Here is a 26,298-nt window from a genome sequence, read left to right on the forward strand (position 1 = left end):
TAGTATTATTTATATTTATATTATGTATATTATTTCTATACTATTTATATTTATAGAGATAAATCCCAGGCTTGGCTCTTTCTGCAATGCCTCTTGAGCATCTCAGTAATAAATTATTGGGAGATTAGATGCACAATCGGAAGCTGAAAAACTAAGGGTATCTCTTTTCTAGCCTGAGGTGTTGAAGTAGACACAGGTCTGGCATTGCATTTTAATTTTTCACTGTGGTAAAGAGGTGTGTGTGTGTTTGCTGTTGCCTTATATCTCTGTTGTCTGTGCTGATTTCTGGATTATGCTCACTTATTGGGTATATAAAATGAACAGTTGAGCCCACAACAAAGAAACCTCAGTTTCTTTCCATTGAAGTGTTCTGGCTTTAGGAAAAAAAGACATTTGAAATCCTCTGTGACAAAGATCTGCTGTCACGCTTGGTAAGCTTAGCATTTCAGCTGAATCCAAGGCTTTATGTCTTCATTAAAGAAGGTTTTTAAATGAAATGGAGAGATGCATTTGAGAAAGGTTGGCTCCTAATTTGTTTGTGTAACTCACATGGGCCAGGTTCTTTGAAGGGCATTGGAACAGCTCCATCAGAAGTGAATGGATTTGTGGGTGACAAAGGGTAGGTTACTTCCGAGGGGTGCAGTTTCGTAACCAGAGGCAGAATGACAGTCTTGTAGAAAGAAGGAATCGTGACCAATCCAGTGGAGTGTTGAGTACCTTTGGAATATTGAGTTTATGTTAGTCATTTTTTCAGCTGCCAACACATGGCTGCCAGTGCCAGGCTCCTGGCCGGATGGTGCTAGGGTAGCTCTTTTAGTTCTGCCAAACATATGGTGAACATTTGGAAAGAAGTTTGCCAGGTCAGCCTGTTCCATAGTGGTCACCACTTGTGCAAACAGTTTACTGTTCACCTGCTTTTCTGTGGAAAGTTTCCTATCAGTCGGGCCTGATGTTAAGGTGAAAAGAGGCCCAGTAAGCACAAATCAAGCCACAAAGTGGCATTGCCCATGCTGAGAGCCAAAGCTGGGCCTAGCTCTTCTGGCTGGCCTCTCTGCCTTCACCTCACTGAGTCTGGACTTTCTGTGTCTTCACCTGATTGTCATTCTTCTGAGCCTAGCAAAAATAGCTGCTGAACAAGGGTGATATGACCCAATGAATCATCCAATCCCTTCCTCTTCTTTTCTAGCACTTGTGCCTCTAGTACTAGAGGAAGAGAGCTTCACCCTCTTTTCCACCTCATCTTTTGCTCTCTCTTTGGGCACTTCCTCTCTCTGCTTCAGTCACTGGTCTTCAGCCAGTCCACAGACGATGCAGATACCTCTTGCTTCTGTTTGCACTTGCATGATCCCTCTCTGCTTAATTGTCCCCTCCTCAGAGAAGTCTTCCCTGACTTTTCTATGTAGTTCTCTCTCGTGGTAGTAACAGGTTTGATTACTTACTAGTTGCCTGCCTTCTCTTATAGCATGTAAGCCTGACAAGGGTACTAAGCCTCATCTAGCTTGCTCATCGCTGCACAGTGTCAACACATGGTAGACATGGTACTATTTGCTGAATAATTGAATGAGTTCTTCAGAGAAACAAGCTTCCGATGCTTGGGATTTTATCTTGAGGGCCCAGTTGTTACTGCTTAGACCATTGTGTTGAGCAGGATTCTGAGGCTCTGTTAGTGGTGGTGTGTTTCTGGTTCCATGTTGTATGTTGGCTTCTTGCAGTACAGACATTCCACCTTCCTTACAGATAGCTGTCTTGCCTGGACCATGCTTCTAAAGGTTCTATAAGTTGCCTTTGAAATAAGAAGCCATAGTGTATATGAAACAAAATGTTTAGCATGTTCAAACAAAGCCAAAAATTGGCCCTTTGCCTTTTCACTTTCTTTATTCTGAGTTCCGCCGTTTGACATCACGCTAGGAATAAAGGAGAACATTCTTGCTCAAGCACCAGGATCCCAAACAGGAGAAAGGCTTATAGAACATGACTGGCTGAGAAAATTGCTTTTTGAATAAATGTTTCCTTTGAAGTTTGCTCCATCAGGACCTTTCTTTCAGAAGGACTTTTACTTCATTTCTCAATGAGCACGTTTTTAGAAATAGGAAGCCTGAGGAAATCAAACTGGTAAAAGTTTGTAGTCCTTGTGGCTTCTACAATTTCCTACCCATTGAAAAACTGGAAAAGCTCAGACGTGATGGAGCCTGGGACAAAGTGTTGGTCATCAGCTGTTATTTACTGAAACCTCCCTGAGAGATACCAGCCCTTCTAGATGAGGCACCCGGCTTGGTTGGACCGTGATCCCAGCATAGTGATTGATCTTTAGTTGAAACTTTGGTTTTCTTTGCTGCTTTATCAACTGTGTTTTCAAAAATGTTAAGCAAAGTTCCCAAGAATTTACAAAGTGGATCAATGAGTGCACTAAGAGTGAGCAAACTATATTTCTAATCCAAACAAATATTGTTTCTAATTAGCCATGTGATGATATAAGTTGAATGATATAAGTTTCTAAGAAATGCGGGTGTCTCATCTGGAAAGTGGGAATGATGCACTTGCACAGCCAATAAGTCTGGAGGGAAAGTGCAACTTAGTGACACATTTGACAAATGCTTCTTGAAAACCTAGCTCCTGGGTGTCTAACGTAGTAACCGGTGAGAATATAAAGATGGATGTTACTGTGATTTGGTGATCTCTACCATAAACAGGGGAGCTAAGCAGGAATCTTTTTACCAAATGAGCTATTGTTGAGGGCTTATTATAATCTGAAAAGCAATGAATTGCTGGTTGAATTCAACTGATTGCTCCGCTGAACCCTGGTGGTCAAGCTGTTACCATAAGGGCTTTTCATCCAAAATGCTAAGCCCACAGGTTAGGCAGGACCAGTCTCATCCCTTATAAACATGAGGCTCACTGGAGTAAGCTATGAAGAAAATTTCACCAACAGGGTGTCATAAGTCAAGCTTGCGTCTCGCTCTATGCCGATAATCCTCAAATGGAGTGATTCCCATATTAAGCTTCTCATAACCTAGTTTCCAAGTCCTGCTCTCTAACTCCCCCAATGTCACATAAGCAAGTTCTAAACTGTGGCTAGCCAGGAGGCTACTGTGCAGCAGATCCAGGAGGCCCTTTCTTTAACCTTCCTCAGATTTCAGGTTAGCCTCCCTGATTGCTCCCCCTACAGGAAGTTATTCTTTTGAAGTTTTAGTTAATTGAAATCAACTCTGCACAGAACCAGAAGTTGGGGTCACTCTTTTTTCTGAGCTACTCCTACAAGCTTCTGATGAAAAATTGCAAACTTTAATGTCCAACCAATTAAAGCAATTTTCGGATGTCAGCTATGAGTTGCCCACCGTGGTGTGTACAGATTTTATAGGGTATATAGGATGCTGAGAACACCATTCACAGTATAGTCAGTTGAATAATATCTGGTCCAAATTGTGATGCTGGCAAAGTCTCATTTGCTGCTTTGGCAATCGGCTTGACAATGCGATACTTTAATGTATAATTGGATAAGCATTTGGGTTCTGCTAAAGCGTAGTGGTTTGGCATAATTATTTTCCAGTGCTGTGATTTTCTAGTTAATAAATACTATTGGGGGTTACAAATTCTTAAACATCAACACTCTATACCCCTTAAAAGTAGGATGCCATTAATTAATATAAAAGCTGATTTCAGCATTTTGGCCCCACTGGCAGCACTAAAAACACTTGCTTTTACTCGAGCAAGTTGGGCTTTAGTCAAAGCTTTGGCAACTAATCAAATGATGAATGCTTTTGGTTACCAGAATTTCTCTACACAAAGAGGAAAGAACCAAATTCTGTTGGTTGTACTTAGAGGTCTCACCATCTAGCACTTAATCTAGGGTTCCAGTTGACATGATCCCTCACATAGGGAGTAAAAAGGAAGGCATTTAACATATTTTTGCACACACAAAAAATTGATGAACCTTAAGGAAGCAAATGTGATGGCCAGAGGTTGGTGGCATATCTTTTTTTTTTTTTTTTTTTTTTTCCTGTATCAAGTCAAAGCATGAGGTAATTCATTAAGAGACCAAGTAAGCCTGAGGTGGGTGACTATTGTTTGGTGTTTAGGGAGGATACATATGCTCAAAGGATACTATATGTGTGTGTGACAGGGAGGAAGTAAGACAATATCCAAAATCATGAAATGTAACTCAACGCCAATCTATGTGGTCCAGGAAAGTTTCTTGGGAACTTAGAGACTTTGACAAGTATGTGATTGAAGACAGGCACGTATTGGGCAGGGAGGGAGTGATTTTTTACACTAGTTCAGATCAGCCTTGAGCAAGGCAGCCAGGACCAATGTGTGCTTTACTAAATGCCAGGAAGGAAGCCATCAGAGGCAAAGGTCTGTCTACAGGGAGGGACCAAGCCCTACTCACGAACTGCACATAGTGCCACTAATTTATCACTACACTGGCTTATGGGGCAACTGAGCACCCCTGTGTTTCCCTCCTCATTCATACCATCCCAGCTCCCATCACCTCCTGTCTGGCTGCTGAAATAGCTCTCCCCCTCTAATTCATTCTCCAGGCCACTTTTTAGGAAAAATTATTCTAGTCCTTTTACGTACCTGCTTGCAACCCTTTAACATCTCTTTACACCAAAAATAACATCCAAATTTCTTAATCATCTCCTCAGGCTGCAAATGATCTTCCCTCACTATTCTAGGCAGTTACTCAACCACCAAGCTTCCTTTTTCCTGGTTGCTCTATGCTTACTGTTCCCTCTGCTTGAAATACCCTTTTTTCCAGGTCTTTGCTTCAGGGATTTCTAATCACTCTTTGATGAAGCCTTCCTCCACAACTCCTACCCAATGCTTTATCATCCCTGCAGATTGTTATGATGTTTTTTTAGAACTGTTATAATATGAAAGGATTTTGACTTCTGAAATCTGTCTGAAAAATTCTGATGCATTCTCCAATTCAGCACAATAGAAACGACCACACCCAGCACAATAGAAAGCCCACGCACACTCCAGCCTCACACATCTAGTCACTTCTCTCACGTTTGCTGGACTTTCCACCTCTAGACTATCTCCCAAGGCTAATGCCGTGTTTAATGCCAGATTTCCCACACTGTTTTCCTTAATATTTTTTTGAATTGACTTTTATTTTTAACCTAGGTATATTTACTTTAAAAGACTTGAGATGATAATAAATGGGAGATGACCCTTAAAATAAACATAATCTGAACAAAACAATCTTATCATACTCTATCTAGGACTGGATGGCTCCACTCTTTCTGTTAGAGGTCCTGTTGGTACCATGTCAAAGAAATGCTAGTACCAGCTGAGACTTTAATAGTAAGAACAAATATGATTGAAAAAAGAATAACTCTCTCAATACGACAGAGCTTTGAATTGTAGAACTGGAATCATCTTCTGGGCCACTGGGGTATGTGTCTTCAAGCACTGGAATGTTAAGACTCCTTCTCTAAATGACAACTAGATTGTAACTCTCTTGAGAGATGGTCAGGCGTGACTACAATACCATGTCAGGACTTGTGAAAGAAAAGTACTGCAAGTAGTTGGTGAAGCTGGCCAGGGGCATAAATTGCAGGAGGGCTGGCACACATTGTGTATTTCCTGAGGCTGTTCCCATTGCCTAGAAGAACCTTGTTCTTAAAATCTCATCCCCATCTTTTAAGTCCAGTGCAAATCTTCATTTTTTAAAGTCAACTCCAGACCCCTACCCAGCAAGAATTTCTCTCTCTCTCTCTCTCTCAGATATTCTGAGAGCACTATGATGGAACTTATAGTCCAGTACTTATACTAAAACTGACATATTAAAATCATGTATGTATGAATCTCTCTGCCCTGTTGTGTGGTGAAACCCTGGAAGGCAAGGATTTTGGGCTTATTTATCTTTATAGCTTTCATAAGACCAAGAGCAGTGTCTACAATGTATCATGTGCTCATCAAATTCCTGTTGACTAAATTGAAAGTAGTAACAGAGAAGTAAATCTAAAAAATAAGGATTTACTTCTCTATTCACTGAAATTTATTTTCATTTCCATAGTTTATATAAACACCTGTCTGAACAAAACTAACCCATGAGAAATAGTTTATTTAAGCTTTCCGTTCTTTATATTGTTTCATAAAACTAATAACAATGAAAGATAATAATGTATTTTATAGCACTCAAGTTTATATTCAGCCATTTGCTTCTTTAAGAAGTAGCTTTAAATTGTTTTTACCCCTTTTGAAGATAATTTGACATTTTACTAGATTAGTTCCATATTCTGGGGAAAAAAAGACATTTAAATTATTGTGAATCATTCCTCCTACTAAATTCCATTACGGAGCTATAAAAATGTCAATAGCCATGACAGTGTGAGCATTACATCTGGGAATTACCCCACATACCTTGTGATAACATACTCAATGCACAGGAAGGAGCACAATGTCATAATCCACACATATCAGTATTTTGGTTAAAAATCTTGTTAACACTACCTTCCCCAAGAATCATTTCAGGCAGATAAAGTGAGATGACTACATTTAATTTTTTTTTGATATCTTTCCAAAGCTGTATAGAAATAGAATTCCCTTTGAGGAGCCATCACAGACTTTAGTCTGTTGAATGTGTATAAAGACTGGTTCAAGTTTTTGTAAACTTCGCAATTTTGGCATGCGCTTTCCTCCAAAGCACCAAGTGTCTGTGAAAACAGTTTAACTGTTTCTGTTGCACTGGGAGAAGGACAGGAATATGTATTACGTCAGCAGTGGTGCTGAGCGTTTTCACAGTTTAACATATGTGACTTAACTACAGGGAGGAGAACTGTAGTGCATTGAATTCCAAACGCTGTCAATTGGAAGAAGCTTTGTTATTTTATGTACTGCTAAGAAAGATAAACACTGCCAATTAAATTATGACACACCATTGATTTGAGGACAGGCTTTGATTTCAGAGATGTTAAAATATGAAAAAGAGTGCATCTTAGAACTGATAAACTATAAAATTTAAACAGGGTTGGTGATTTACTCTACATGTTATGAAATGATAAGCAGCCCTGGAGTGTACAAAATGCTAGCCTTCAATTCAATCTTCCTTTGGACAGTCTCCTCTGTCTGTTCAAAGCTAGGATTCAAAGCTAAGTAGGTTTGGGAATAACCCAAATGCAAGCCAAGTACTTCCTATGGTAACTTTCTATGGAGTCTCTTAGACTGAATTGCCAAATAAAATACAGGAAGCACAGTTAAATTTGAATTTCGGGTAGGCAATTTTTTTTTTTTTTTTTTAGTATAAGTATATCCTACTACTATATGAAATATTCTAAAACAAATTAACTGAGTGTCTTGTATTTTTATTTGCTAAATCCTGCAACCAAGCTGCCAGGGTAGTTTTGACTGTATTTGACCTTACTGCATGCTTTCACTCTGGGACATTAACCTCTACCTGGGAAGAACTTCCATTAATACCTTATTCACTCTTTACTACAACCCTGAAAGGGATTATTACAGGTTTTTTTTAGAGCCTCAGGAGCTAAATTTTCTCCTCAGACTTGAATGTCTCATTAGATTAGTTGGTTCCTAATCCTTTCACAGAGTAGTTAAGTTCCAAAAGATCCAGGTCATTGGGGAATCATGAAAAGAGTAAAGGCACTTTTACCCCTGGAAACAACCTCTATGAGTTGGTCAGTGTTCACTGTCATGGGGACAGTGTATCCATAATAATAATAGGAATAGTAGCAGCAGCAGCAGCAAACAAATACTAAGCACGAGTTACTACATGTGAGGCACATCACTACTCACTTCCCTTTTTACAGAGAGGGAAAGTGAGGCACAAAGAATTTAAGGATCTAGCCCTTCTCATTATTAAAGTCTGGCCCTAACTTCATATTCTTAGCCCATGCTGGATGCTCCATAGGTAATCCCCTCTCCCTCATCGGTCATTATTATTACACTATTTCTCTGTGAAACAGTTGGCTCTCAAAAGCCTTTGAAACTAGGGTAGCCCCTCCAAGCATCTTTCCTTTTGGGAATGCCCATCTTACTCATAATTATCCAATAGGCATCTACCTTTCTTACCTGTGTGCGCCATAAGGACACTAAAGGGATCTATCTGGTTCATTGCTATGGGGCGAGGGCTTGCCTGTAGCATTGCAGGGAAAGAAGAAAAATTTTGTGTATTAAAAAGTAGTCACTGCCTTTCACTGTGGACAGCCAAAGGTAATTTAGGTTTATCTGAGGTGAAATTCCACCATTAAAGATTGCCCAAGGCAAATAGTACCTTTTGGGTAATCTGCTGTTTAAGATCATTAGGGCTTTTCCCCTGATAGCCTGGCAAAGGCTTCTAGCCACCAGGTTCTTAGGTTGCCTTGGGAAAGCAGAACTTTACTCCAAACCAAAGCATGTTTAATTTCCAAGTCACCTGGTTAGCTCTTCCAGGACTCAAGTCTTGCCTGCGAGAGCCTTTCCTGGGTCTTTCATTATTCAAAGTTTCCTGAACTAAATCAATATCCTAGTGAAGTTAGGATAAGCCTTGTGGCCCAGACACTCCTTTGACAGGGCTTGAAAAAAAAAAAAAAAAGTTAGTTCTAGAGCAGAGTTTTCAAAGGCTAGCCTCAGCATTCTTGATAGGCTCGCAAACAATGGGCTTAAAGACAAAAGTATTATCTCTCTACGTGTATGGACTCTATACATATATGCATACACACTTGTTTTTTGTTCCCACTGCCCCAGATGCAGTACTTCTCAACACCTTACTGCATCTTGGAATTGCCCAAGAAATTTGAAAAAAGTCCCCAAACCAGGGGGTCCCTCAGACCAATGAAATCAGAATCCTTGGGGTGGACCCAGGCATCAGCAGTTTTTAAAGTTCTCCATGTGATTCCAGTGGCCAGCCAGGGTTGAACATGGCTGTTCTAAGGAAAACCACAGGCTTCCATCCAGGACATTTAAGAAAGAAACCTCTAAGTTTTGAAAACTGTGTACAGCAGAGCTTTTCAAATATGATTAGTTTTTGTTTTCTTTATTTCCCATTTCCCATAAACAGATTCTAAGAGTTGGCACAACGTTGCCATCTGTAAGGCATATGACAATAACAGACGGTCGCCTAATAACCAGAAAGGCATTAACATTTGTTTGCAGGCTCTAAATTATTTGGATTCATCTGTTATGATCTGCGTTGATGAGGCCACTTAATGCTTGATTTCTGTGTCTTCCAATGGCAGTACCGGAAATGGGAAGGCCATATTTTCTGAGCTTTGCATTGTTCTTTGTCATCCTACTGAATTCTTATAAGATGGATTTATAACAGACCTAAAGCTAGTATCAAAATGAAAATTAGTTCTTGAGTAGAAAAATAGCAATCCCATTTGACTTGCCTGTAGCAATTGCGTCACATTTGCCTCTGCAAGAGAGGAAATGACTTCTTAATGCGGTTTTCTTCCACAAAGGAGAATTAAATCTATGTGGCAAAATGTAAAACCAGTGTGCTGGCAGCCAGATTCTGAAGAAAAGATCCACGATCCTGGTAAATAGATTTGTGGCCTGATTATGTGCTAATGAACCTCCTTTAGGCTCAAACTTCCCGAGGGGACATGTTGCTTGGCCAGAGAGCCAGGCTGCGGCCCACTCACTGTCTTGCCTTCTGTATCCAAGTTTGCTCCGAAATAATAGAGAAATTTATCCGTCTGCTGCAAGCTGCCAGGGTAGCAGGCTCTGGATTAGAGTTAGAATGATTTTGGTCTGAAATAGCAAATTCCACTACTTTGGTTGACAGACTTTTTGCTGAGTCGGCAAGATTCTTTTCAAGGATCGACTTTTGGGTAAATAAATGTACCTGATAGCGCGGAGCATGGTCTGTGGACCTGCCTACTCTTTAGCTGTACTACAGTTCCTCTAGGATGGACGGAAAGGCAAAAATTGTTGGGAACAACCCTGCCACTACCACTAGGTGACCCTGACAAGCGACTGAAATTCCTGGGACCTTAATTTCTTCCTCGGTAAGATGGAGCTAACTAGTACCTGCCTTGTGTATGAGTTTTCATAACGATTGAATGAAAAAAAAAAATGTACAATGAAATACAAGTCAAAGAAACGGCCCTTTGCACCCTAAACATTAGCCATCATTGGTATTAGTAAATCATTTGCTTCCATCTCCTCAAATAACAACACAAAATAGTACACTGTGAATCCTGTGAAGAAGTTAAAACTTTAGCAGTTTACAATGTACAGAGCCACACAGGAATAACAAATTTATTTAAAATGGAACTCCAGTAGATGAAGAGGGAAAATTGAGCTCTTCTAAGAACATCCTCTCTGATAGTAAAATTTTATTCACTACATATGTAAATCTGAGACATACACAAGATGTTTTTAAAATAAATATGGGTATCTGAAGGTGATTTCTAAATGGTTCCATGAAGACTTAATTTTTCAATAAGTTTCTTTCTTTCCCTTTTGCCTGCTTGAAGCCTCTAAATGAATATATCCTTATTTCTTAGTGCTCATGACCCTTGTATTATCATAAATGTGCTTGGGTTATTTTGGTTCACTGAACCAAACTATTCAGAGCTTATATAAAAGAGGCTAAGCCAAAGAGAGTGATAAGTAAACCCCGGAGGAGCTTGGGCGAATGATCATGGGTAGGTGGCACACTAATGTCTTTAGTATCTGGTAAGTAAAATAAATGAATGCCAGCCAAAGCAGACGATTAGAGAGTGGTAGGGATTATGGTAAATGGCAAGATACCCCCTCAATCTCAGCAAACAGGCCACAACGTATCCTAAAGGTGAAGATGTGGGTTTTTATGTGAAACCTCCTTGTATTCAAATCTCAGCCACTAATGCAATTAAGACACACATCCCCAAGCCTCTGATTTGTAAATTCTGTTCAGCCGCCCCAGGACACTTGTTCAAGAAGATCCCAAGGACCCATTAATGAGTTTATTCTTTTTTCTTCTCCAAAGCTCCAGAAGCATGACAAAGAGGAAGAGGACTCCCCGACCTTGTGGAGATCGGAAGAAGAAATGGTGGCGGAAGCTGCAGCACTGCGGGCCTACTTTCAGTGACATAGGTAAAGACTGTACACTGCCTCATCACTGAGACCCTCCAGGGGCCTCAGAAAAGGGGCTCCCTGACCAGGATGAGGATGCGGAAAAGCAGCTGCACCAGCCTCCTCAGATGGTGGCTGCAAAAGACATAAAAGCCAGAGAAAACCCTGACCCCTGAGGCACTTATTCCAACTCTGAGTCCCGACCTCCTACATAACTCTCCAACTGTTCGCTTCCTTCCGGCCGCCAATCAAATTTTCACAAAGCATCCCAATATAGTTTGTAACACAAACCTGATCATTTAAGAGGTCAAAACCCCTTAATGGAGTCATATCACTTTGAAGTCTCAAATTCCCCTGTGAACCAGCTCTCTCCGCTCCAGACCAGATCAGTCACGCCCAGGCCAGCTGCTATTTGGTAAATTGCCCCTCATGTTTCCCTTTAGCTTCAGCTGCTAGGATGCTCAGTCCATGGGAAAAGGTCAAGGTGAGAATGAATTATCACTTTTTGTTCATGATGTTTGACAATTGGGAGATTATAGATTTAACATGCTAGTAGAAATCTATAGTCAATCTTTTTTTTTTTTGGAATGTGTAAACTACCAAACTTTTATACAAAGGGCTCATGGATCCTATGAAATTTGTTAGTAAATAAGGTTGACATGAAATATTGGCCAAAAAAATTATTTGACGTTAATCTAAAATTCAAATTTAACTGGGCATCCTGTATTTTATCTGGCATTCCTGTTACTAAACCTCCTTAGGGATTATGGACCCCGGATAAAGAGCCTCTCCTCTAAATAATTTCTTTCCTTTTTAGAATTGTCTTCTTCATCTGGTCTGTGTAAATGTGTTTATATTATAAGCTGCTGAAGTAGTTCAGATGCTAATTAAAAACACAATTAGTGAATATTAATAGCAATTGAATTACATAAAATTGTATCAACTACTTAGTGATCATGATTTTCAGCTAGAAAACACATTCATTCTATTTCCTTTTTACTGTGAAATACAAGCCCTTTTGGGTTAAACATGTGCATTTGATGGCCTTTTTTCTCCCAACCTCCTTTTTAAAGTATTCTAATTACTTAGACCCAGTATCAAGTGCCTCTCCATTATTGTACGTGTAGTTATGCTCAGGCCCTTCCTTACAATCTAGAAAGCTTATTTCACTCTCCCCTGTCATTGGTTTGTGAGCACTGCATTCAATTGCCTGAAGGGATATAGCGTGGTGTTAGTAGAGGCTGTCTTTTATATTTTATTTTTACCCTGTTCCCCTTCTCATTTCTTTCTTTCTCCCTCCACCCCCACCCCCCCCTTTTAAGGATCAAGCTAGTTTACCTAAGAACGTAGGCCTAAGGGCATGACTGCAATCCTCTTTCTATTCCTTTTCTGAAAGCTAGTGTGTCATTTTGGAATGTCCCATCCAAATAGGGTCACTATTCTTCAGACTCAACTTCCTAGGCTGATTTTTTTTCTTTCTGGGTTTCCAATGTGTACTTTCAGGTAGAGGCAAGAAAGCTCTAGGCTTTTCCTGAGGCTTGCTGAATTGTAGGATTCTGTTTTACAATGAACTTTCTAGACATTTTAAGAGGGTTTAAACTTACCTAAGTTTCCAGCATGCTGTGCTTTGTCAGTCTTTGCTTCTCTCCTGCCTTGAGGCCTACCATCTCCTGCCTCAGGTGAATCAACTTGCGTTACAAATTACAAGTCTTTCCAGAAAGACAGTTACCTTAACCTGTAAGAACTACTGGCACATTGCCTATGGGTTTTTAAATTAACTGACTTGTTTTTCTCTAAGAGACTTTGTTTACAGACGAATCATCTTCAGTTTTCTGGGCAGTCAGACGTGGGAACTGAGACCAGAACGGGTCATGTGAGTTTCCCAGTAGTACACAATTAGTAATTGGAGCTGAGGGATTTAAACTTAGCATCCTTAGTTATTTCCAAGAGCATCATCGTTTCCTATAGTGTAATGGGACTAAATATACCTCTTTACAAAGGGGAAAGGAAACATTCTTTTTAGGAAAACTGCTTGTCGAGTTGGTCTGTCTGGTTCTTTGACACCTATGCCCTATCTTTTCAAAATGGATCTAAGGGGTTCATGGAACTTATGAAATTTGTAAGTAAATTGGGCTGTCATGCAATATTTGGACATACCCATACTTAAAAATTATTGTTTCTCTGAAGTTGAAATAACCCTCTCTTCTCCAAGCTTCCTGATTATCCCCTCAGTAGCAAGTCAGTTTAAAGACTTTGATGGAGCTTATTCTGCAAGACTGCATAATTCACAACTCACAAAGGCAGATACCATGGGGCTCAGCCTCCAAATTAATAACAACAGCGAAGGTTAGAGATTTTTCAAGATGTAGGTTCTATTATCATTCCTCTTACAAGTGATGAGAAGACAGACTCAGTGATGGTAAGGGTTATTCCAAGGGAAATGGTCTAATCCTAAAGGCCATTCTCCTAGTTTTTATGCTGCCCACTTCACCAGCCAGCACCACCTCACTATCTCAGTTCCCCTCACTACCTCCAAATATTCTCTTTAGCCTGCTCTCCTGGCCTCCCTAGTTCTACTGTGAGGAATTTCCTCTTCCTCTCCTGCTGGCCCTCCTTGCTTGCCTTGTTAATACCACTATGTCTGGCCACATTGCAGCCAGGTAGCAGGAGTCAGAATAGACCTAAGTTGTCACCACTTGCTGTCACTCACTTGCAAGTTGTTCCAGACAGTGCCGATTCCTGCATAGGCTGCTCACCCTCTTTTCTCCACCAATTGACCACATGCCTAAGTAATACGACCTTGAGTAAGTACAGTGTTTCCCAAATTTCATTCATTCCAATTTTGTCATAATTTTTCTCTTTGTGTACTACTTATCGTTTACTTATTAATTCACTTTTAAAATTTCAGCTTTTATATTAAACTTTGTATCTTAGCCTCAATGAAGAACAAGTATTACTGTGAGTAGAAGTTAAGCATAAAAATGAACAAACAAAAATGCTGATGACTGCCAGTTCTGCCTATTCTCAGGACTGAGGTTTATTATATCTCTCAACTAGAGAGGATGGCCATCCTTAGAGAGGCATTTAATTCCAGCAACAAACTGAGACTCGATTTGACCTATAGAAAAAAGATTAAAAGAGAATAAACTACAGAGACATTCATCATATATCACCTAAAATTATCTGAAACTAGCAAACAAGCTCATCTTTCTTAGGAAAATAGCAATGGACGCCAGAATTCAAACCCAGAGAAAGATGATCTACTTTAACCCCTAACCAGTGCTCCCCATGTCTCTTGCCAGGCACATGGGGGGAAACCAGAGGCAGTTTCCCTAGAGATGAGAGGCTGCTCCCTGGTACCCGGCTGCAGGACACCAGGAAGGAAGCCCTACACCACACCTCACCTTTTCCCACAGGCACACTCAATCTCTAGGCTGATTGGATCTGTTTGCAATCACTCCTTCTCCTGGAAAACCAAATCCCAGGGCTTGGTCTTAATATGCCATTGGTCTTCCTTAGAAACCAACATATTTCAAAGGAGGATGTGCAAACCCATACCCAGACATGCCCTATCTAGGGAAATGGACTATAATGTGCAAAAAAACTGCTCTCTACTAAATATTTGGCATGGGAATACTTAGCAAACCATTCAGTAAGTAGCAAACCCTGTTCTATATCTTCTTTATGTATAAACCCAGGTTAATCTTCTGCATGACAAGACTGCCATAGAATCAGAATTACAAACGCTCCCAAAACTATCAACTGTTTCCTTAGCCATCAGTGCACTAACATTAGGTTAGTTATGTAGAAGAATTCTCTTGATATTCCCATATAACCCTGTAGGATATTTTGGTGTTTTGACTACTCTCTGTATTTTTTGCCTAACAGAAAATTACTTTCAATTTCAGTTTCTTAAATAATAGTGAAAAACAGACATTGTCTTCACCATGTGCAGGAAAAGCCAACAGTCTAAGAGGTACTGAATGAAACTACAGTTGTCTCACTCTCCAGCTGACAGATTTCTGATGAGGTTGGCAATCCTTTGGTTCCAGGAATTCAACATCTGCCTTCTGCTTAGGTGAATTTATGCATTGCTTCCCCACACACTGACCTGAGTTCCTGAAAAGGGTTTTGTGATGGCTCTTTTAGTCTGAGTTCTAAGTCACATTAGATGACATTGGATCTGCATTCCTTACCTAATCTTGCATCCTTTCTGGAACATAATTCTTTATTTAGGCACTTAATACTTGGGCTTGTTGCCTCTACACACCCATGTTACATTTCCTACTTAATTTTAAAGCAGTGATGTGTGTGCTGGTGGTGGAAGACTTTATCATCTCCCTGTCCCCATTCCCACCCCCTGTTGGAAGTGAGTGGGGTGTGTCGTTTGTAAAATATGCATGCACCACCCATAACTCTGAAAGAAAGCCAGAGCAGAGCAGGTTTCCACATTGTTGTGTCAGCAGAGTTCATCTGTAATTCATCAAACTCTCCTCTGCGTGTGCCATTATTTTATAGATAATTGGTTGCCTCTCATTTGCTCATAACAGAGCCTTGCAATTTCAAAGCAACTGAGTCAGCCCAAAACAGCAGTATTGCTAGTTACAGATACACTGTCAAAGCAAAATTTTGACACTGGAGTTGTTGAAAAATCGCCATGATTTCAGTCACTGGACCACACTAACATTATAATTATGGACAGTAGAAGTAGACAAGAGAGAACAAGTTGGCTCAGTGAGTGTGTGCTCTGGTCACTGAATTGTACCTTTTAAAATCTACCCTACCAGCCCACAAAAACATTCTCAACCCTCTCAGAGAGGATCCACTCTCAACCCAGCAGCCTGTAATGAAAAAGGCCCAGGGAGCGGATCATAGCGCTCTCATGTTTTCTTGGGGAAAAGGGCAGCGTTGACTTCAGCTCCTTGACCAGTTCAATCCTAAACCCACTAGGTAATCCCCACGTAGGGGTATCATCAATATCAATGAAAACATTTGCCAACGCTCCTTCGGCCATCCCCAAATTGATACCATAAAAATATTTTCTTTAGCATGGAAGTACAAGAGATGATTCCTTGTTTAAGGCTGATAAGACCAGTATATTCCAAAGCTTTTTTTTCCCCCCCCAAAATGGACCCATCATCTTAAAAACAGAAAGTAGAGAGATCGAAGATTGCTTTTTCATTTTTCTCCAGTTTATGTTTCTACAGGATTGTGCTGTCTTTCCTCATTCTATATAGACTATGCTTATAGCGTCAAATTTCAGTAGCAAGGAACTAAAGCCTCATTATTTGGATTAAATGTAAATCAGGTCCCTATGGCCTAAATAGGGACTTATAAATCATAGAATCATAGAAACTTTAGAAATAATGAAATCTAATGTCCCATTGAATGAATTATTTTACTGTAGCCCAAAAGACTAACCTTTAAAAAACCTCCCTTTAATAAACACTCTATGAGACAGTTCACACCACGGTTCCAAAATGGGTTATTTGGTTTAGTCTGATTATTTTGAAAATGTTTTACTGAGATCCAGTTCTCTCTAACATGTACCTACTAGTTCAAGCAAAAGATTACCACAGGCCATTGATGACTAAAGGATATACAGAACTGTTCTGTTAAGATTTAGTTCAACTCATGGTAGAAATGACTAGTTTCCTGTAGTTAATTTTTAACACTTATGAATCTTGGAACTATGTGATCAATTGGACAGAGTTCTTTTCAGAAAAGCATAATCCAAATGCCAAAACTATTTTTTAAGACTTTCAAGTTTTTACTTGCACTTTGCAAAATGATAATGAAATAAAGTCTATCATCATATCATCTTCTTCATCCTCATCTCATCTCCGGAAATGGATAACTTATCATACATCAAACTGCATACTCTCGTATGACAAAAACCTTCTAAAAATGTCGACTCCCTCTCAAGACTTGTTTTCTTTCTCTGCTTGCTTCTCTCTATTCTGTGGTCCCTTCCTACTCCTTTCCTCTTTTGTCTTTGTCTGCCAGAAAGGAGGGTCGGGGAAAAAGACATTCCTAGAGGTCAAGAGAAGTAAGCATGAAGAAAGGCGATGGTAATTTGCATTAATAATCTGTAACCTGTCATTTAATAACCCAGTATTTACACAATTCATTCCTTTGTATGCCTAAAATGTCCTTCGGCCACCTCTTATATAAGTGCTGCATTATTTTGACATCCCAGAGGTATCAAGCAAGTTATCATGTAGGAACCCAGTCGATCAACTCAGGATACACTAGCAAAAGCAGCTCTAAATTGTGCACCTTCTGGTTTTAGTACTTCTCTGATGATCCAAAAGACATTACAGTATCTTCTACTACCTGTCATTTATCATGAATGTTGAGCAACAGAGACTCTGTCTTATTTATTAAACTAAAGTTCAAAAACTGGAAGGAAAGGTAGTGACTAAGAAAGAACATTTAGAAAATTAAAATGTTCCATTGGAACTGCTTGTTCCAATGATGTTAGTAAAATTAGATGCCAGTCGAATTCTATGTAATGTGCCCTCTCTTATTCTTATTTACCCTCTTTTCTCTTCATGAGTAAGTGAGGCAGAACCTGCACTTTGGAGAGAACAGTAGCTGTACAGAGAGAAAGAGAGTACTGGGGAGGATACTTTGGGATCACACTTTCACTTTTTTGTACCCTTTAGTGGATAAATGCCTGCACCTTCTTTGTACTCTCTCCAGATCCCAGTGAACAGACCTATTTTTGTTCCCTATTATCATTTCAAAACCCTAGCACAGGGCAAACATTGTTTCCTCTACTAGAGCCTCATGTAAATAATCTGGAATCGAGAAAAAGTCATGTGGCAGGTAATGTTCCCCTCCCCACCCCTCCACCCCCACCACCAAAGCAAATGCCTGTTTTGAATTTTACATAGAACTCTCTAGAATGTGCTTTGGAAAGATAAGACTGGTATGGTGAACATTATAGTTGTGTAAAATTATGTCTCCCCTCTCCCTACTCCCCCAAAAATCTATTTTTCACTTGTTCTAAGCACCAGGCATATTCACTACCAAATGAAAGTATAAAAAGATATTCTTTAGTCTTTTAGTAATGATGTCTGGATTATGTGCCATTTTGTTTTTAGAAATGTCTTTAAACGATTTAAGATGGCTCCCTGTCCACATTGCCACTGAACTGACTCTGAGGTTGGACACATCACTCTTTTGTGCCTCGCTTTCTGAATTACTATGATGAAAAGCATTTTAATTATTTCCTAGGGTTATTATAAGGATAACACAAGACAATGAATAGCAAATATGCTAGCAAAAGCAGCTCTAAATTATGCTCCTTTTGGATTCAATACTTCTCTGAGGATCTAAAAGACATTTGAGTATCTTCTACTACCTATGATTTATCATGAACAGCAAGCAGTGGAGACCGTCTATTACCTATGCCAACATATTGGTTTATTATTTTCCCTATGATTTATATTTTAAAGATGACAAATTATGGGAATTTTTAGGTTATGAGAAATTAGTTTAAATAATAATTAAATAAAACCTGTAGGGCAGGATGTTTTCAGATCACTGAAAAATATATAAAAAAAGTGACTCCTGCTTCTCTTATTAACAGACCAAGTAATTTGAATCAAACTTCCCACTGTATTCAACTAGAAAAATTATACAGAATGTAAGAAAATGTCTGTTAAAAATAAAAAGGTAGCAAAAGGTTATAGGGTCAAAGTTGAAGAGAGGACAGAAATCCAGAGAGAGAGAGGAAACCAACATTTGGAGTTGCTTTTTGCCTGAGAGAATTTGTGAGTTTTAGAGAGGCAGACAGAACTAAAGCAATGAATGCTGGGTTGCCAGTGGTAGAAGCCTTTTCATACCTGGGTGCGAAACAAGGATATGAAGAGGTGCTACCCTTGGAAAAAGAGTGAGCCAGATGTCAACCAGCCCTGGTACCAACTACAGTCATCTGGGCAATTGAGAAAGTCTCAGTCCCAGAAATTGAACTAAGGTAATTGCAAATTGCTAGTCCCATTAAGTTTCTGGCAGAAGCAAAGAAAAAAAAAATCATTTTTGTAAGAAAATAATACCACCCAGGATCTTAAATTATTTCTACAAATAATGTTTTTCTCAAATAAAATGCCCAATACATGAGCGTGCATACACACAGACACAATAGCATATGAGACAAGTCAATACAAATAAAAGTAGAATCATAGGGTACCTAAAATTAGAATGATTACACATATGAAAATACTCAGAATGAACCATGAAGAGATGAAAGAAGAGTGGGAAAAGGTATAAGAGAAATCAGTCAGAAGACACAGACTACAGTGAGAAAATCTAAGGTTTTTTTACAATTCCAAAGCAGAGTTCTAGTGGAAACTATATTTAAAAAGATAATGACTGAGATTTTTTTCAAAACTGGCAATAATACCAATCCAACAATTCAGAAACACACCAAACTCAGGGGTATAAAATTTACACTGAGGCATATCATGACAGAACTACAGAAAACTAAAGGCAAAGAGGAAGATGCTAGATCTAATAGTGAAAAATAAAAACTTACTTTTAAAGGAATAACAATTAGACCAAAGGCAACAAAGAAAATCAGAAGGCCGTGGAATGACATCTGTAAAGAGCTGAAAGAAAATAACTGCCAGCCTAGATTTCCATTCCTAGTTAACATAAAGAATGAAGGTGAAATGTATTTTCTGACAGAAGCTGAGAGAATTCATCACCAGCAGACTCATCCAAAAGGAATTCTAAAGAAGAAGAAATCAAGGAAAATCAGAAATGATTTTGAACAGAATGAAGAAAACTAAAACCTGTGGATCCAACTAAAGATGTATTTAGAGAATAACTTACTTTTAATTATGACATATGCATTTATTGGAAGAAAATAGAAGCTGAAAGTTAATGTGCTAAACATCTTTCCAGATATTACAGTCATTAGAAATGAGAAGAGCATATAATGAAAACTTTTAGACTGATAAATTTGAAAATCGGGATTAAATTAATAAGTTTCTATAAAATTGAGTTTTATCCAAACTGACAAAAAATAAAGAAAATATAAATAATTTGACAACTATTAAATAAATCAAACCTGAATTAAAACCCTCCCACAAAAAAAATTTCAGGCCAAGATAACTTTACTGGTGAATTCTGCCACACAGTTAAGAAATAAAAATCTTATTAAAAATTATTCTTAATAAGAATCTTATTGATGGAGAAGATTCTGCCAGAGAAGAAGAAAAAAATTATTCCACTTCTCATTTGTGGAATAAATAGCCTTGTCCATGAACCTGACAACCTAACAGAAAGGAAATCTACAGACTAAATGTGTATGGAAATATAGATGCCAAAATCCTAAAAGACATCAGATAAACAAACAGGTAGACTGCTTATGTGCATGTGTGTGTATGTGCAATCCATGAAAGGGATAATAGATTATGACCAACGCAACATTCATTTCATATTACTATCAAGTAATATCTTTTACCACATTAATAAAAGTGAAAATAATAGCATCGTCTAGCAGATGCATAAAAGAATATTGATCAAGTTCAATATTTGACTTAACAAATATAAAAGTTATAGGAAACAAGAATTAGAAGGGAATTTATACTTGAGTGAAACGCTGAAAAGTATTCACCTGAGATTGTAAATGAGATAATAATATTCACAATTAGCATTGCTATTTCACAATATACTCACAAGGTTCTAGCTAGTACAGTAAGTCAAAAACAATAAGTAAAAGGTAGAAGGATTAAAAAGGAAGGAATAAAATTGTCATTATTTGTAGACGATATGATGTATGCAGAAAACCCAAAGGAATCTATTGAGAAACAATTAAAATTAATTAGTAAACTTACCAAGACCTCTGAATATAAGATTAATATATGTAAGTTTTGAATTTCTCTGTATCAGCCATTATCTTAGTTTGGGCTACCGACAAAGTACCAGACACTGCAGGACTTAAACAACAGAAATTTTCTTATAGTTCTGGAGAGTTCTCATCTTGGCTTGTAGATGGCTACCTTCTCACTGTGTCCTCACATGGATGAGAGAGAGAGAGCTTTAGTTTCACTCTTCTTATGAGGACACTAATATCATCATCAGGGCTCTACCCTGATGGCCTCACCCAAACCTAATGACCACTCAAAGACCTCCTATTACACTCACACTGGGGGTTAGGGCTTCAACAGTGGGACTTTGAAGGGGGACACAAACATTCAGTCCACAACAGCCAAACAGTTAGAAAATGACAAAATTCAGTTAGCGTATATTAACTTCAGAAATAAAAATAAAAATATGTAAGCTTCTAGACAGAAAACTATAAAATGTTATTTAAAAGCATTAAAGAGGAACTACATAAATGGAGAGAGATGAATGACCCAATTTTACAAAGCTAATTCTTGTCAAATGGACCTATAAATCCAATGTGATTCGGGCCAAAATTTCCATAGCTTTTTGTTTGTGTGTGTATGAAATTTGATTAGTCGACTTTGAAATGCTTATGGGAGTGTAGCCATAGACTATTAAAACAACAATATAGAAGCATAGGAGGGCTTACTATACAAGACTACAAATGTTAAGAGAGCAAGATACTGGTATAAGGATAGAACAAAATAGAAAGCCCAGAAGCAGATTCAGGAATATATGAACACTTGATTTATGATAAAAATAAATAACATCACAGAGTGTGGGGGAAAGGAAAATCTTTTCAATAAATGGTTCTGGGAAAATTGGATATCCATGAGAAAACTAATGAAACTATGCCTCACCTCACACCATTTGCACAAGTAAATTCCAGGTGGATCGTGATTCAAAATGTGAAATGTAAAACAAAAAAGCTAATAGAAGATATTATCAGAGAATTTCTTTATGATCTGGCCATAGGGAAAGACTTTTTAAATTATACACTAAAAAAATTACCATAAAAGTGATAAAATGGAATACATTCAAATTAGGAAATTCTGTTTATCAAAAGATGTCATTGAGAGAGAGAGAGAGAGACAGACAGACAGAGTGGGAGAAGATATTTGCCACATATATTACCAACAAAGGTCCATAATCTAGAAGATAAATTTAAGGAAAAATATAAGTCAATAAGAAAAAGTCATCAGCCCCATAGAAAATATAAAAGGATTTGAACAGGCACTTCATAAAAAATAGGTATAAAAATGGCTAATGATCTCTAATCATCAGGGAAATGTAAACTTAAAGCCCAAGGAAATACCACTATGTACCCACTACAGATTGACAAGGTTAAGTGTTTACGAGGATGCAAAACAATAGAAACACACAAAAGAATACGTACTCTTAGATCACATTCATGCAAAGTTCAAAACAGGTGTTTAGAGATACATTCATTTAGAGAGTAAAATTATATGAGAAAGCAAAGAAGCAATCATGGTAAAATTAACCTAATGGTTACTTTTGTCAGGGAGGCAGAAAGGGAGGCCGGCAATGTTTCAGTCCTTGTGGGGGATGGCGAAATATGTGTTTGTTTGATGTTACTTCTGTAAGCTATAGATATACACATGGTTTGCACTTTTCTGTATATATATTTCGCCATAAAAAGGACTAAGAAGAAATCATAAGTGAAAAAAATTAAATAGGACAGAAGGAAAGGATTGACTTTAATGCACAGCCTAATTGCTGGCTGAATATTCAATTATTCTTAATTGGCTTAAATAAAAAACAATAATCACTGCATGTAATCTTTACAAACATTCTGCTACTACATCAGAGAGTCGATTCTTCTCTCTTTGGCCATCCTCCCCGACTTTAAGAGGCCATACTGAACAGCCAAATTATGTTTTCAGGAACTGAGTAAGAGTCCATCACAGAGAGGATACTTCATTATTAATGATTCTTAATGATACTACTTATGAAGGAAGAGCTTATTATGGTCAAGTAATACCAACTACTTTAGAGGCTTTATTCCAATTAAACCCCACAACAACCTTTAATATTGTCCTGATTTTCAGATGTTGAAACTGAGGTTTAAGGCCACTATGTGTCTTACCCAAGGATACTCAGGTTATACATAGAAAGTTAGGGTTCAAGTTTAGGCAGTGTGACTCTGGAATCCACACTTAGCTTTACACTGAAACTGATAGGTCTCTGTTTCTAAATGTCCCCGCTTATACTGTAGCAAACTGAAAACAAGAGTTGTACAATAAAGCTGGGGTACAAGATGTAGCTTACTCTTGCTTCTTCATGAACTTCAGGAAAAGAGCCAAGCATTTGGCGATACCCATGCTAGGGTCTTTGTAAAGATCACTTCACCCACACATTGTTGAAGAGACAGCACTCTCCCCTGCTTCCATATGCAGCAATGGTTAAGGACTGAATATTTGCCTGAAAGCTAAAACCACATTCGATGAACAGAAGTGAATCATGCCTAATCAACGTTGGTCCATAATGCATTTGCTGTTGCATTCTTGGCATCAGTGAGGACTCCCAAGGGCTCCATTCAAGACCTTTTTTGTAGGTAGGGGTTCCTTTGGAGGTTGGGGGTTTTCACAAAAGTCTGCAGTTAGCTCTTGGATTTCAAAACATTTAGAAGATTGTTGAGAGATTCAAGTAGAAAATAGGATGGACTGTAGCAGACATTTTCATTTGAAACTGCCAATCTCATCCAAAGGCTACACATGTGACCCCAGCTCAATCGAATACAATTCTTTCCTACCATTTAGTGTATGGATATAGAGAGAAAAAACCCTTGAAAGGATGAGGAAGACTTGAGACTCCTGGCAGTCATCCTGCTCATCATTTGGAGAAGTCTGATATGGTAGAAGCCTCCACAGTAAAGGGAGACAAAAATAAAGGGAATCAATTCCTATATCTGCCCCATCCTTTATAGTTAAGAGTTCTGGCGACAACATGGATATAAGCTGCTTGCCCCCTGGAGGACATTTTTAACTTTGAGGTTTTAGAGTCAATTGCCAACTATTTGTTGAGATTCCACTTTGAGCCAAACACTGTCTGAGACACAGTAAGTGAAGTCCATCTTTTACCCTAGAAGAGCTGATGTTGACTCTGAAATGATAAGACTAATTCAAGAACAAGCAAGCATGTAACTAAGTTCTGTGCAAGTCGGCAGTATGTCAACTCTACCTGTGACCAAATTGATTTCTTTACCTTATCCCACCATAAATTAGTTGACTTTGTGTCAATTTTGTCTAACCCCCCATGCCCACACATAATTATATATCTTCCAAGAGCCACCCCAAGGTCTAGGATTAGCAATCAATTTTAATGCGTATTTAAGAGATTTTCAGTGTTCAAGTCAGTGAGTAAGATGAAAGATCACATAATAATTAAAGCTTTAAAAGAACCCAATTGAGGATTCCCTTTCCGCCAGCAGATATCTTTAGGTCAAGAAGGTCTATAAAAACCGGCAGATCATTTTCATTCCTTTAAGACAGGCAAAAATGGCTTTGAATGAAATTAAGTGTTCTTAGCAATTTCCCTCTGCTAAAGCTCAACATTTTGTTCCAGTGAGGCCCACAAAAAGTTTAGAATTGTTGGCATTCTAAGCTGATGGTGTGGTATTGCTTTGAAAGCACATGATATTGCTTGAATCATCTTTTAATTAGAAATGATAAGCCCGAGTCATAGCTATAAGAAAGCTTCCCTATAGCTACGACTCTGAAGGCCAGTCTTGTCACTGGGGGGCTCTGAGATGCTCTTAGAATCCTGTCCCTTCTCTTATCCAATTTCTCTTGTGGCTCCTGCAGATTCCAGGGTTGTCAATTTAAAACAAGGTATATGCCTAATGTAGGAAATCAGTATTTATCTTTGACACCCCTATCAAAGTTTTACATTATTACTCTCAAAAATCTGTTATCGAGGCAGTTTTTTGCTTTTAAGGTGGAAGATTTTTGTGGTTAATTTTAATTCCTTTAATCCTTTAAAAGAATGAAAATGGAGAGGAGAAGTCGTGCAAAAATTTAAAAGAAAAGAATTTTCAGTAAAACTTAAGAACTCCCCTCTTTCTGGGGTAAGCTTTCGTGATACTGCAGTTAAAAATATAACTTCTTTATATAAAATAGTATAGTCAACTTAAAATACATAATTATACCCTCAAACTCACCAAAGGACATATAAAAGAGTGAACACGTTAAAACAGGGAATGTGTTAAGATTATGATCCTTTTAAATGAGAAGCCATATCGTGTCCCCACTTTGTGCTCTGGAAAGCCACCAGGGCCTAATCACATGAGATCTTGTAGGTCACACTAAAGGACTAAGGTAAAATCGAGATCATCTCCCATGAGGCTCCCCCTCACTCTCACTTCCAGCCCCCTCCTGCTCGCTTGCTTTTACTAGATCACTTCACACAGCCCCCTCTGCAGGGCCCTGGCACTTCTCCTTCCCTCTGCCTAGAATTCTCTCGCTTCCTCCTGCAATTCAGTATTTAACTGAAATGTCACCTGTTCAGAAAGGCAATCTCAAGTGGTGCCCCTATTTCCTTCTGTCCCTTAAACTCATCTCATTTTTCTTCATAGTGTTCACCATCATTTGTCATTATATTATAGATTTGTCTGTGTCCTCCACTAGCAAGTAGGTGACCAAGGACAGGGCCATTGTCTCTAGCACTTAGAACATCTCCTAGCATATCATGGGTACTCAAAAACCTTTGCTTAGTGAATGAGTGAGTGACAATAATTGACATTTCTTTAGAGTCCAGACCTTTCTCTGGGCCAGGTACTGTGCGAAGTGATTTATTTATATCATATTTAGTACTAACATTTCCGTGAGGTAGCTACTATTATTTTCCCATTTTTTATATGATGGAGCTGAGGCACAGACAGGCAAAATAACTTGATCGAGGTTACACAGCCTAACCTGAACCCAGAGCCCATGCTCTTAAATACTTAAATTAACTCTTAAATTAACTCTTTAGACATTCATAGAGCCCAGCCCCGCAGCCCAGCCTGCTTCCTTCTGTGCTCACTCCAGAGGCTGGGCCTCAGGATGTTGTCACAGAGCTGCACTGTCCAATCGAAACAGAATGTCAGCCACACACGTCATTTTAAATTTTCTAATAGAAAAAATAAATAAAAATTAAATTTTCTAGTAGACACATTAAGGACACATTAAGTTGATGTTAATATTATATTTTTAACCTAATATATCCAAATATTGTCATTTTGATATATTTATAATATAAAAATTACAATATAAAACTATTATGTAAATATAAAATGTTATTGACATATTTTACATTCTGTTTTCAGAGGATGTCTTTGAAACCCAGTAGGTATTTTACACAGCTCATTTTAGACTCGACACATTTTTCAGT

At 38.4% G+C, this 26,298-nt stretch overlaps 1 protein-coding gene across 3 annotated transcripts in view; it reads left to right on the top strand.

Moving 5' to 3' along the window:
* Window positions 1-26,298, top strand: part of FHIT (fragile histidine triad diadenosine triphosphatase) — a 1,278,128-nt gene that overhangs the window by 1,245,258 nt on the left and 6,572 nt on the right. For all 3 annotated transcript variants that reach the window (XM_016150237.2, XM_016150238.2, XM_036219786.1), the window contains one exon: window positions 10,922-11,028. In XM_016150237.2, the coding sequence (XP_016005723.1) occupies window positions 10,922-11,023 (102 nt within the window). In that variant the 3' untranslated portion in view covers window positions 11,024-11,028. The remainder of the gene's footprint in view (window positions 1-10,921; window positions 11,029-26,298) is intronic.

The sequence above is a fragment of the Rousettus aegyptiacus genome, unplaced genomic scaffold (assembly GCF_014176215.1).
Source record: "Rousettus aegyptiacus isolate mRouAeg1 unplaced genomic scaffold, mRouAeg1.p scaffold_m13_p_4, whole genome shotgun sequence".
NCBI classification, from domain to species: Eukaryota; Metazoa; Chordata; class Mammalia; order Chiroptera; family Pteropodidae; genus Rousettus; species Rousettus aegyptiacus.